Source organism: Candida theae (assembly GCF_024610275.1).
Source record: "Candida theae strain CBS 12239 chromosome Unknown scaffold5, whole genome shotgun sequence".
Classification (NCBI taxonomy): Eukaryota; Fungi; Ascomycota; class Pichiomycetes; order Serinales; family Debaryomycetaceae; genus Lodderomyces; species Lodderomyces theae.
Genome location: NW_026261451.1, coordinates 403,345 through 417,293, shown reverse-complemented (window position 1 = coordinate 417,293; position 13,949 = coordinate 403,345). Strand labels below are relative to the sequence as shown.

The window sequence follows — 13,949 nt, the reverse complement described above, 5'->3', positions numbered from 1 at the left end:
ATGTAGTCCACAAACACAATTTTACTAATTAACACGTGATTTGGTGGAGGGGGGGGGGGAGAGAGAGGGTTGGAACTCTGTGGTCATGGCCATCTTATATACTTTGCGGTTTTTGTCTTAGAAGGAATAAGACCACACACATCAGACAAGAGGCTTTCGCATTCAAAATACGACATATACTGCATACAACAACATCGAAATCAAAACAAAAACAACAAAGAGAGAGAGAGAAAACAAGATAAACCCCAAAACAGAAAATCAACAGAAACGAAAAAAAAAAAATAAAAAAAATAAAGCAGACAGAGGGAAAACACACATAAGAAAACCTGTCAAGTATAAGAAACCATACTTTATCAAAGACGTTCAAACACTCTGCACATCATCACTAATACTTACACTGAAATAATCACACAGTATACACAATCTATCAACCAAAAAGACAAAAAAGAAAGTCACTGTGATTCAAAACTACTTTTCGTTTCCAACTACTCACAGTACAGTGTTAAGACGGTGTGCTTTTTACTGAACCGCCCCCTGATCTAATTCAATCCAACTTTTCGTCATTCTTTAAACACTTCCAAGCAATTTCACTTTAGTGCTGAACGTCAGCCAAAGGCCAACCCCATTTTCCATTTGTAGACTATTACCCAACTATTAGATTCTTTCCTTCCCTCCCCACAGGCGACAAGACCGGGTCAAATCACACTACATAAAACCATGAGCAAAGTTCCAAATGACTTCAATCCAACCGGCCTGGTTGACAGATCTACACCAAGTCAACGGCCTGTCGAATTGGCGTCTCCGATGCAAGCAGTGACCAGAAACGATGACATGCAAAATTACTACTATACACGTCACCCAGAAACTCATCAAATCCCCAACACAGCACCCCCTTCAGATCGGAGACTGGGGCACAGTAGACATTCGCGATCACACTCACACAACTCAGATCACAAAAATCCAAAACACCGCTTATTTCACCCGGTTAGCCACAACGCATATCTGCAATACCCTGCGTATCCCATGAACGTATCGTCGCCCAAACCTTCGTCTGCTCCACCGCCGTCACCGCAGATGAGGCGACAACAGCAACCAAGTGCCAGCAAAAGTGCCTGGCAGCATGATCATTTAATCAGACCCAATGATGCTCAACCAAACTGGTCAATGTTAATTACTCCATTGAATGAAACACCAAGGGAAGCAAACACGAACTTTGTAAACACGCCACCGCAACCGAAGCAGCAGCAGCAACAACAACAACACAATCAGCCGGTTTCAAGCAATGGATATCACACTCCAGAGGCTATTAGACAAGCACCAATTGAAGGAAGTGCGTCACGGCGATCAAATCTTGACCCATCGCAGAGACATTCAATTGCTATATCACCAACACCTGAAAAACAAGTTGCTGAAGAAAAATATCTTGTTGATAATGACCCCCCGGACCCACCCAAGCAGCAATCGAATGTTGCCACTAGAACCAGAACCAAGAAGAAAAGTCGAAAAATATGTCAGAGATGTGGACTTGAGATAACCGGCCAATTTGTTCGCGCTCTTCAAAGTGCATATCATGTTGACTGCTTTACTTGCCATGAATGTGGTAAACAGTGTTCCGCAAAGTTTTTCCCGTTTGAGGTCAAGCAAAATGGCAAGTCTACGCAGGTTGCACTTTGTGAATACGATTACTTTAAAAAGCTTGATTTGATTTGTTTTAGTTGCAACAATGCCTTGCGAGGACCTTATATAACTGCGTTGGGCAACAAGTACCACTTGGAGCATTTCAAATGTTCGGTTTGCCAGCATGTTTTCGATTCAGATGAAAGCTATTTTGAACACGAGAATGATATCTTTTGTCATTACCATTATTCAAAATTGTATGCGTCCCATTGCGAAGGGTGTCAATCATCAATCTTGAAACAATTTGTGGAATTGTACAGAGGGGGGAGGACCCAGCATTGGCACCCAGAATGTTTTATGGTACACAAGTTTTGGAATGTGTGCATTACAGCTGATTCTGTTGGATTGCAAAAATCATACGGATTACCAGATGACAAACTAGCTGACTTGAGAGCAATCAAAATGTCGGACACAAGCCTTAATTCAGAAAGGCTAGTGGGCATAGAGCAACATATTGAACATGTGGTGATGAATTGCTGGCTCATGCTATCAGGTTATGAACAGAGCACAGCTGCGTGCATTTCCGACATGCTTCTTAACGCTTGCACGGGAAACAAATACAATGGGTTGATAGTCACTGGAAAGCTAATTTTGAATGTGGAGATTTTATTTCGGGCATTGGATCTTGTTCTTCTGGAGTGTAAAATTGCAGCAAGAATGTTGGTGAAGCCGGAACTGCCTGAATTGGAAAACCTGGACTCGTCTGCTACTGAGAATGAATATTTTCAATTCGTAAAGAAAGAACCCAGAAACATAACTGGGAAAATAATGAGCTACTTGGCGATATTGCGTAAGTCTGCCAGTATATCCAAATCAGGAACATTGTCAGCCGAGCTTTTGTCGGTGATCACTGGATCTGCTCATTATTTGAAGCTATTGATACGAATTGGGTTGTACAACGCGCTAAAGTTGAACAAGCTAAATGGAACCACCGATGCACTGGATCATTTTTTGGATCTAGTCTCTAGGTATGAATCCGTTGAATCAAATAAACTTGATACCAGGGAAAGATTGGAAGAGTTTAAAGCGAAATTGACTGTGCCGCAAAGTTCCACTGATGCCTGTACCGCTTGCTCGAAAAGTATTGAAAAATCATGTGTCAAACTTGGCGATCATAGGTGGCACTGGAAATGTTTTGTGTGCGCCAGATGCCATCGCCGAATTGATGAATCCGAAGTAAGCCAGACACGCTTTAATATTGCGCGCCAGTGCATCACTTGCTCTAATTGTTACGACGGCAGTGGGATTACCGATTTTGAAGTTGTGTCAGATTTGTCTCAATTAGTTTATCTTTTGAAAATTGCCTTGCTAAGGTCAAGATCAGTAATGAACATCGATTTTGACAGTCCAACACCGGTAACAAAAAAAGATACCGAGCTTTTGCAAGCCCCAGAGATAAACCATGAGCACGATGATTACACCAAGACTTTAGATGACGTAACCAGTCTAAGAAGCAAGAGACAAAGTCAGAAATTGTCGCAGTCTGTGAAGAAGAAGGCACGGAAATCTGTGATTATCACAGCTCCTGAAGCTGATAAAGCTCGCGAGGATGATGTGGATAAAGCAAAAGTTGGAGAAAACATCCTTTCTGAAAATTTGGGTGACTTGGCTATCGAGGCTCAGCAACCTCAATTTGGCAGGAAATCTAGTAGTGGCTCGCAACTTTCGTTTGAAGGTAAGGAAGAATTGTCAGTCAAGAGGCAGTTACAGATCAGAGATGAGCCACAGAGACAAATGACAGCCACGCATCTCGATCGTACCTCTGATTTGTTGAAAAATGAGAAATCATTGACTTTAGATGATATTCCGAGAATCGTCGCCGCTGAGCAAGCGCGCGATCAAAGACCGAACGCATTCAAACACCAAAGTAAATCATACCAAAGAACTGGATCTCATAAATTGAAAGGAAGTGGGCACAGCCCCATACAAACTACGCCAAGCAGTGCATTGGATCACATTTTGAATACTACGGTTCCTGGCAGCGGCCCGCAAAAGACGACAAAGCAAAAATTCTACTCAGAATTGACTAAGCGTGAACATTTTGTCATGCGACATGTTGCGATTGTACATTTGTGTCAAATGAACCATGAAAAATACAACAAGGATGAGTTGGTAGCTTTGATCCAGCTGAAGAAGCCACCAACGTTTTGGGACAAATTGAAATTTGGCGGAGGAGGCGGTGGCGGCTCGTCAAAAGATAAAGGAAATGCAGTATTTGGAACTGAGTTGAGTATTTTGACCAAGAAATATGGCGTTGACTCTGATCTTGGTGTGGGACCTTCGAAATTGAGAATTCCCATTGTTATTGATGACGTAATCAACGCTTTAAAGCAAAAAGATATGTCAGTGGAAGGCATCTTCAGATTGAATGGTAATATCAAAAAGCTTCGCGAGTTGACCGAGCAAATCAACAAGAGTCCTCATAAGTCACCCGATTTTAGCGTTCATACCGCGGTTCAACTAGCTGCATTGATGAAGAAATGGTTGCGTGAGTTGCCTACCCCATTGCTAACATTCAACTACTACGATTTGTGGATCTCTTCTCAGTTGGAGCAGATACCCGACCGAAAGACCAAGATTTTACAACTAACTTATTGTTTGCTACCTCGTGATCATCGAAACCTTCTTGAGGTCTTGTTATATTTCTTCAGCTGGGTGGCGTCATTTTCCGAAGTAGATAAGGATACTGGGTCCAAGATGGATGCCCACAATTTGGCCACGGTTCTAGCACCAAACATTCTCATATCTAAGCAGTCACAAGGACAGCAAGAACAAACTGGGGATTCATACTTCTTGGCTATTGAGGTTGTGAATCAATTGATTGAGCAACATGAAGACTTAAGTATTATCCCCCCAGAGTTGATGAAAGTTTTCAGCGCATGTGGGTTCGATGGAGTGGAGAAGGACTTGTCGTCGAAAGAGATCTTGAACCAGATCGAAGCTGTTTTGAAGGAAAATAGCGCAAACTAGCTATAGTGCACATAATGTAATATTAAAAATGAGATCAAAACAATTTAGTGTCGCAAACTGTTTTTCTGCGACAATAAAAATCTTGACTATTCTTTTTTTGTTTTTTTTTGTTTTTTTTTTTTCTCTCTCTCATAATCTTGTGCTGGATTATTCATCTCATTATGCAGCTGAAGATCCTCAACAGTGTCTCCGGAGTGCACTCTATTTATTCTTCATGACGGCACTTACATCAGACTCACTAAAACAAGTTATCCAAGAACGGCTAAATGCGGATCTTGTTCAAGTTGAAGACATGTCAGGTGGTTGCGGACAGGCATTTGCAGTTGTGATTGTATCATCAGTATTTGAAGGCAAGAATAAACTAGCACGACACAGATTGGTCAACAGCCAACTACGAGATGAGATTGCTTCAATTCATGCGTTTACTCAGAAAGGTTACACACCTAGCGAATGGAAGGAACTTGGTGGGAAGATATAGAGAGTGATTTCTCATGAAATATGCTAGCTAGAATTTAGAGTAGGAATTTTGCATCTAATATAAATCTTTTGCGAATCTATCATTGTAGAGATAAGTTAGATCAATGGTGTGTTAATTTTCACCGTTCTTTGTATTTCCCGCATACAACATGTACCTTTCTCTCAAATCGTATTCCTTTTGTACCCTCTGGCGTGCTTTTTAATAATCACCATCCACAGCACCAATAGTATTGCAAATATTATAATCACCATCACTGGATATGCCTTCAACCCGCCCTCACTTGAATCCGCCAATAGGCCAACCAAAAATGGGATACCGGCAGCTCCTCCACCACCAAATGCACAAATAAAGCCAATGCCGACAGTTTGATATTTTGCAGGTAAGATGTTGACCAGAGCAACAATAGTGGTGGGAAAGATTGGCCCCACCATTGCCCCAGTCACAAACACAATAATGAATAGAAATACCACTTGCTGCGTGAATGAAAGAAACCAGAAAAAAACGTAACCAAGTAAAGAGCCCACAATGTAGGCAAGATTTGCAGTTAACTCATTGCTAAAATAATGAGCAGTTACAAAGCCAAGTGTGCATCTACCCACAGTTAATCCTAACCAGAACGTAGTTGCCATATGGGATGACGCTTTGTATGTCCAGTCCTTTATCCTTAACAAGTATGTTACCAACCAAGCCCCAAAGGCAACCTCACCACCCACGTAAATAAAGAGAATTCCTGCAAAGCCCCATACGAGAGGCAGTTTCACCGCCTGCATAAATGTAGCTGAATGCTCTTCTTCCTCTTCCGCTTCCGCATCCTCCTCTACATCAAAATTGGTCTTGTTCATGTCGTTTAGCTCGAACTCATTCACATCGTTGTCGTCATGCGGCCTCCTCTGTTTGGACTTTTGGTGCCTTAGTTGGGCCATGTACTTGTACTTCTTTGGAGTTTCAAACCTGAAAGTATAGCCAACTAGTATAAGCACAGTTGCACCGAAGGATGCAACTAAAAGGTAATAGCTGTTCCATTGCCATGGGTTGTCCAGTTTTTCCAAAAGATAAGTAATCAAACTCGGTGAGATTAAGCTTCCAATACCATAGCAACCGTGCAAGATCCCCAACAATTGATTTGAGTCAACAAGGTTACCCATCCACGCATTTAATGACGCATCTAAAGCTCCAAGGCCAACTCCATTTGAGAAATAGCAAATGAGAAAAATTAGAAATGGCGGTCTAAAAGAACCGCACAAGTTGCCCAAGCACATAGCAGATGCCCCCAATACTGCCACTCCTCTAATGCCTAATTGGTCATGGGTTTTGTTGTTCACCAATGCCATTGTCAAGTACCCCAAAACAGAGCTGAAAAAAATAAAACTAACATGTAGATCACTGAGGTGGTAATGCTCCTGTAGCTTTGGAATCAATGTTCCAACAGTTTGTTCATTCAAACCAAACAATATAAACACAAGGTACGATGAGATAATCTGGGTTTGTAAAAGTTTGGAGTGTCTCCAGTTATTCGTATCTATGGTGAGGATTTCACCTTCAAACTCCACCTTTTGCAATGTCGGATGGTTGTGTGAATGTGGAACATGATTGCTACTGTTTGCTTCATTATTGAGTTCGGAGTATTGCGAGCTTGCTTCTAGTGACATTAAAATTGTCGTTCAAGTACGTTTCGACTGTATCTGGATATGAAAGAATGTGTCAACTTGGCCCGTTCCCTCGGCAAAGTTGCAACTTTATTTCACTTTTTTTTTTTTTTTTTTTTTTTTTTTTTTTTTTTTTTTTTTTTTTTTTTTTTTTNTGCTTCTAGTGACATTAAAATTGTCGTTCAAGTACGTTTCGACTGTATCTGGATATGAAAGAATGTGTCAACTTGGCCCGTTCCCTCGGCAAAGTTGCAACTTTTTTTCACTTTTTTTTTTTTTTTTTTTTTTCTCTTCATTGCTTTCGGAATATCTTTCGCTCAATTGAAATCGAAATTTGGCGAGAATCCATTTGACTGTGTGTAGCTTTAAATCAACAGTCATTAGAGGAGGAGATTTACCTTTCCTTTCACCTGTTTATGGAAACGGCATATATCAATGGCCAAGCTTGAATCGATTTGGGTATATGGGAAGAACACAGGAACTTGAATATCGGACCTTTTCAAGTTTGCATACTCGCTTAGATGATATTTCACTTGTGTGGCACAATTGCAACCCCTTCGACTATATAGAGGACATGTTGTTTAACGCGCTATCGCCTCTATGAATTCAATCGCATCTTCTTTAGTTGAAAACTTCACAACGGAATACACTGTCGAGCTTTCAAAAAAAAAAAAAAAAAAATCGATCCGATTTCGCAGCGAGAGTACCCGACCGTTGCGAAAAATTATAGAGGAAATGCCCAATTTATTCAAACATATAAAATGGTGCTATCATCGAAACTCAGAGCTTGTCGTGGAATCTATTATGAATACCGACCGATGTCAACGCAGCTACAGGACACCAATTTGTTCAGACCAATAGTAGTTGGACACAATGCACAATTGAATCATAGAGTGGTTCATCTTCCTACATCCAGATCAAGATCGACCAATGACGGAGAAAATTTTCCCACCGATTTGATGTTGGAGTATTACGATTCCAGAAGTAAGGTCAGTGGCTCATTGATCATTTTTGAGTCGTGCTTGGTCTCACCAAGAAGTGGATTGCTGCCGTACAAGTCTGGAGTATGGAGTCGCCCACAGTGCAAAGCCTTGAAGTTGATCACGGACAAAATACACGCAAATGGCTCCTACGTGTCATGTCAGATTTTTGCCCCAGGGAGAACATCAAACATAGCTTTATTGAAAGAAAAAGGACTTCCCCTTCTCGCTCCCACATCAATATACCATTCGTCAGATCAAGCAAAAGCAGCAAAAGACTTGAATTATCCGTTGCAGGAGCTAACAGTCGAGCAAATACATAACATGCAGCAAGACTTTGTGACTGCAGCTGTAAATTGTTTGCCGATTGCAGGTTTCGATATGGTTGAACTTCATGGAAGTTCGGGATTCTTAATTGAACAATTTCTTTCGCCGATATCCAATTTAAGGACCGATGAATATGGCGGATCGGTTGAAAATAGATGCCGATTTTTGAAGGAAATTATTGAGATGTTCATTAGACACCCCGAGATCGGAAGCGCAAAATTTGGCGTTAGACTTAGTGCTTGGTCGACACACTTTGGAATGGAATACCCAGAGGACGAATACTCCATGGATGAAACATTTCCACCATTTCTTTATTGTGCGCATATGATGTCATTCTTGGAGAAGTGCAGGCTCTCTGGTGAGGAAGTCGCCTACGTTTCGATTCAAGAGCCTCGTGTTTCTGGCTCAGTAGATCAAAATCCTTCAGGTAGATCAAATGCAGCCTTGCTACTGATTTGGTCGGGTATTGTGATCAGAGCTGGAGGGTACGCAACAGACTACAAGGGGGACCCCAGTCGTATTGCGTCCAACAATCCCAATTTGGAGATTACAGATGGTCAGATAAAACACTATTCCTCTTTGATAAAAGACGTCAATGCGGATGAGCGTACATTGATTGGGTTCTCAAGGCCGTTTACATCCAATCCAGATCTTATAGAGAGGCTCAGATCAAACAAGAAGTTGGACTTGTACCATCGAGAGCATTTTTATACGCACAAGGTGGAAGGATATTTGACCTTCAGAGACTATGTCGATGACCACCTATTTTCCAATACTTTAGCCTTGTCGCAAGAGGCGCTAGATAAACACGGTGTATCCTTGGCTGCTCATGATGACTAGATACAGTCAATTTGTATAGATTTTGATTTCATTTATAATGTACGTGCATCTCACGTGACCATCAGCAGGTGGCGCGTTATAATATATTTACACATTTTGTTTACGCGACTGCAGAAAGAAACTTGAGATCAATCCTTCATTTTCAACCTCCCACATTTCATATCAATATTGCGCAATATTACCCTTACCGTCACGGTTCATGTATAGCACCATCAAGAAGAAAATAGTCAAGATACGAAATACTGCACAACTGTGATATCGTATCAAAACACTAGCACGATGAGTGACGTTTCGGATTCAGACGAAGAAGAGAAGGGATCTCTCGATTTGTCCCTACTATCGAAAGCAGCTCTTCAAAGAAAATTGTCATATCTACCGAGTGGGAAGCGACAGGAGATTGAAAATGTTATAGAAAAGTTTTCCAGACCAGCTCACCTCAATGCATTACCGGAAGAAGAAGAAGAAGAAGAAGAAGAAGAAGAAGAAGAAGTCGTTGAGGATAGCGACAATGATATCCTGATGGAGGTCCAAAATGTACTGGAACTCACACCAACCCCCCGTGCCGCACCACATACTTCACCTGTGCAGGTCGAGAATGAAGAGAATGCAAGTCACCTTCAAGCTTACATAAACTCGAAATATCAGACATTCGTTTCGGAGAGGAATTTGAGAAGGCGGAATTTTGCCAGTACACATCCATACTTGTCAGACCAAGCATCGTACTTGGGTCTTGCCGATGCGCAAGAGTTGAATACAGTCTATGAACAGAACGACCAAAATCTTGAAGATGTTGTAAAACTCTTGAATTACAATTATTTAAAGTTGAAAAGCAAGTATCCCAAGGATGAAAAATTCAAACACAAGAGCTTTTATGCCATAATAGGAAAGCAGTCGAAAAACGCCCAACGGGAGGAACAAGAAAACGAATTAAACGATGAAACTTTGGGCGCGAGTGGTGATGATGACGACCTCGCGAACTTTGATGTCAATTCGGAATCTCCCACGTTGGAGCAACGGTTGGAATCATCTCAGATTCTGGATGATGAGCCTTACGAAATTCATGGCTATGTATCAGGTTCTGGCCTTGATACTAATACCGATCTGGACTCGAGTGTCGATAACGAGGAAGAGAAGGAGAACTTGTATGTTCGGGTTGGTGGTCGGTATAGAAAGGAAAAAAACGCATTGCGAGGCGTATTGCCTGAATCAGCAAAGCACCTATCCATATACAAATCGAGAGCGACCAGAGGACCGCAAATGGTAAAGCCCCAGCGCGAGGTCAAGAAGGGGATTGCCATAAAGAAGTCAGTGAGCAGAATACGATCAAGAAGAGTCAATGATGAACTCGAAGAAAATTTTTTGAATGATGATGAAGAGGAAGAAGTTTCGCCGGAGAATTACGTTATAGACAACTTCTTGGAGGATGGCCGTGATGTAGCACAGTCACCACCTGTTGCTGACGAATTCTCGGAGCTTAACATGTCTGATATTTCGGTCACGGACATTGATACTGACTCTGACACCGATCTGGATTTATTCCCGTTTAGAAACCGAGATGTCTCCCCTAGCTTCGAGGGCGAGGCTCTTGAGAGTGATGCGATAGACCACATGCTTACAACAAGTCGAAAAATTGGACAGCCCACATCGAAGAGGACGTTACTGATGGGATCTCATGGTAGAGGTTCAAACGTAAGTCGTCAAAGATCTGTTCGCTCGGGTGGGCGTTCTCCTGCTTCCATCACGCGAAAACCGAGATCCAATTATGCTAGAAAGAAAAGACACGATGCAATCAGTAGTGGCAAACATACGAGGTACATTACAGTTGATAGTATCATATCGGCTGGTGAAGAGATGGACGACAATTTTGCAGAGGCAACATCGACGAACGATGATACTCGCCGTGAGAAAGAAGCAACTACACGTGTTGTGGGACTGCAACGGACACCTCGTACGACCTTGACAAGATCCAATCTGGCTCACAATAAGAAAACCCTCAAAAAAAGGAGGAGTAAAGTTGAACGTCAACAAGTACACATTGAAAACTATTTCGAACCTCATAATGCAAGAGCTCAAAACCGACACAGTCGAGCGCCAATATATGCATCTGTGGATATCGAGGCTGAAACTTCTCACCACTGGAAGCAACACACACTAAAACGACCAAAGTTTTTCAATCCCCACGTGAGTGGACAATTACAATTATCTCACGATCCGCTGTTTGCTGTGGGTTGTATACTAAGTGATCTTAAATTAACACAACTCAACAAGACTGGGGATGGTAAGAGTTTTCATCGATTCAAGGACCCTGTTACCGTGGTGTTTAAGGATACGCAATTTAATTTGTCTTTGATTGAAATTGATAGCTCCAGAGAACACGCCGAGACGCTATACAAGCTTTTAAATTTAGAGTTCGTTAAGGGCACCATGCGAAAAAGAGACTTTTATGAATGTATGCGTGGATTGATATCTTGGTGTTTGATTTTGCAGCGATCACCAACAGAGACAGAATGGAGCTGGGTAGAGAAATTGATCAACACTGTGCGGGATAATACCAACATCAAACTAAGCGACAAGTTCTTTTGTCTCCCTTATTTGATGCTACTTCAATATATTATGCTCATTATGGGTCGAATAAATGAAGGTGTTATCAGGAGACCAAACCTCACCTTTTACGGAGCGACATACTGGTCTTGGTTCTTTGCCATTACGGATACTGTTCAGTTTGAAATGTTGGACCTTCGCCGCGAGTCTTTGAGTAAGCAAGCGGAATCCTTTTATATCATGTGCAAAATATTGGAATTACAGGGAAATTGGTGGCCATCAATTTGTTTGGCTACACAGAGCTGTGAGACGTATGATCTTTTTCGGCTTTTAGATGGCACGTATTACCTATATTGCATAACTAAGAAACTGCCGCTGACTTGGGAACCATTATGTTTGATTTTTCAAAAGTTCAACGAAAGAACTGGTGCGGAAGTTTATTCTCGCTATATCGAGATCATATTCAGCATAAGCCGCATCAAAAATTTGCAATTTGATGAAAAATTGATATTACAAATGTATGGGAATATAACATCACGAAGGTTTGCTAATTTACTAGAGGAAGATTCTGTTCCCAAAATATTACCACAAGTGAGGACTCGGTTCGATATACCAGGAGAATCCTTCTTTGACAAGTTTTTGCAAGTTTTGTTTTGGCACTTTTCTTCCCTTACGGATGTTTCCCACGTTAAGAGACTAGTCACGAAGTTGCTTTCATTTAATTCTACGCAGCATGGGGATACAACAGAGCAGCAGATAATGTTTAGCAATAAATTCAACCTATTGATAATGTTGAGCCTGATCTCGAAAACGGATTTGCGAGCGCAAGTAGAGATTCTTTTGTCGTCCATCAATGAAGTTACTCACTTGCCGTTTCTCAAAAGAGCAGTTGAGGGTCTAATTGCTGTAGCTGATATTGCTGTGTCCAAGAAAAACAAGTTTCCGGTAGAAGCAGTGGAAATAATGACAAGCAAGTTGGCTTCGTTGGCATTTACGGTACATGGGGCAACAAAGCTATGGAGAAAATTTTTGCAATCTTTGCAATCACTACTTAAATCCTCCATGGCTGAAACTTCCGGTATGATTCAGCTATTATTGTCGATAAAACAAATTAAAGCTGAGTTACCCACAAGCATCAATCTTGATATCGCCAGATTATGCACATTTTTTGTGGAGAAACTTCTTGTTGCAAAATCGGAAATGAGCAACGCATCCAGAATGAAAGTCATCGATTCTGTGAGGGAGATCTCGCTCGATGTTGTTAATTCTTATATGCTTAAACATGCTGCAATTGCCAGTAGATCTAAAGATGTTGAAGAGTTGATTTCCACTTGTATAAAAATCTGGGTTGCCGCAACTCACCTTTCGGGAGGAAACTGGGACAAGCTAGTACTACAAACGTACCCATTTATAGGAGAGGATATGTCACGAGACAAATATGTTTTCCACTTCTATGTTGAGGTTTCAAGGTTCTACAATTTGAGTAACTGCAAACAGGCTGTCTTGATCAACATAGCGAGAGGTTTGACCTCCTTCATAGTCCCCTCTAGATTGATTGAGTTTATAAATCGATTGAGTGATCTAGGGTGGGCTTTGTTTTCTTTCCATAAGTTACGGAGTGTGTCCGAGTATGATTTGACAAGTACTAAGTTTGGAATATTAGCCAATATGCTTAATAGGGCTAACTCCAGCGATTCGCATGGTGAATTCAATATGATAGTCCATGAGGCGGTAAGAACTGTAAAAAGAGACAGTGGCAACTTGAGCAATGATAAGTACAAGCAATTTTGCATTTCTTTAGTCAAAGAATTGCAACGGTATGACCTTGACGAGAAGAACGAAAAGCTTTTGAAAGAGTTTCAATCTTTGGTGGGTGTCAAATCAGAGGCAACAAGAGACGCGTCACTCGAACAAACCTACGACTTCGACGACGATATGGAACCACTCGAGCAACTGTGTCGAACAAAGGTTAATGTGTCGTCTTTCAATGACGTGGATGACTACTATTTTACCTTTCAGAGCTTGTTTGCAGAAAACTCCGTTGGAATTTGGAATTATGTACTTGAGGCATTAGACAGCTTCAATTGCAGTATTTTTGAGCACCGGTTGGAGTTTACAAATCCTCATTTTTTGGGAGTGATCAAGATGTTATTGAAAGAAATTGAGACACGCGGTATTGCTGAATCTGAAGCTGAAAATTATGGGCTTCGCGTTTGTACAAAGATCTGCGCTTTGTTAGGAGATATCCACCACATATTATATGAGGGGTATCAATTACCATCGGAGTTTTTGGCATTGTTCAATGAGTATAAGGATCAACTTGTTGGAAGGTTTCCGTTTGTAACCCGCCAGCAAACACTAGAGGATGGTGACCACAATGTGAGGGCCGATCTCCACCAGAAGCTTAGAATAGAGTTTAATCGAACGTTCTTGGCAGATGAAGCTACTACCGACGAATTATATACCGAGTTTGAACTTCAGTTCTAAATA

General features: G+C 41.4%; 4 protein-coding genes across 4 annotated transcripts; 3 read left to right on the top strand and 1 right to left on the bottom strand. All coding sequences in view use genetic code 12, as the record gives it.

Moving 5' to 3' along the window:
• Positions 1–717: 717 nt before the first annotated feature.
• Positions 718–4,647, top strand: LRG1 (Lrg1p; the record flags this gene model as incomplete). The annotated part of the gene is made up of 1 exon (XM_051753379.1): positions 718–4,647. One exon carries the CDS (start codon positions 718–720, stop codon positions 4,645–4,647), a length of 3,930 nt encoding a protein of 1,309 aa, XP_051607773.1.
• Positions 4,648–5,286: 639 nt separating this feature from the next.
• KGF57_003911 (uncharacterized protein) lies at positions 5,287–6,774 on the bottom strand (the record flags this gene model as incomplete). Its single annotated transcript, XM_051753378.1, has 1 exon — positions 5,287–6,774. The coding sequence occupies one exon, from the start codon at positions 6,772–6,774 to the stop codon at positions 5,287–5,289; it is 1,488 nt and encodes a 495-aa protein (XP_051607772.1).
• Positions 6,775–7,532: 758 nt separating this feature from the next.
• On the top strand, positions 7,533–8,918 carry KGF57_003910 (uncharacterized protein; the record flags this gene model as incomplete). Its single annotated transcript, XM_051753377.1, has 1 exon — positions 7,533–8,918. The coding sequence occupies one exon, from the start codon at positions 7,533–7,535 to the stop codon at positions 8,916–8,918; it is 1,386 nt and encodes a 461-aa protein (XP_051607771.1).
• A 279-nt stretch (positions 8,919–9,197) lies between these two features.
• On the top strand, positions 9,198–13,946 carry MMS22 (Mms22p; the record flags this gene model as incomplete). Its single annotated transcript, XM_051753376.1, has 1 exon — positions 9,198–13,946. One exon carries the CDS (start codon positions 9,198–9,200, stop codon positions 13,944–13,946), a length of 4,749 nt encoding a protein of 1,582 aa, XP_051607770.1.
• Positions 13,947–13,949: the final 3 nt, after the last annotated feature.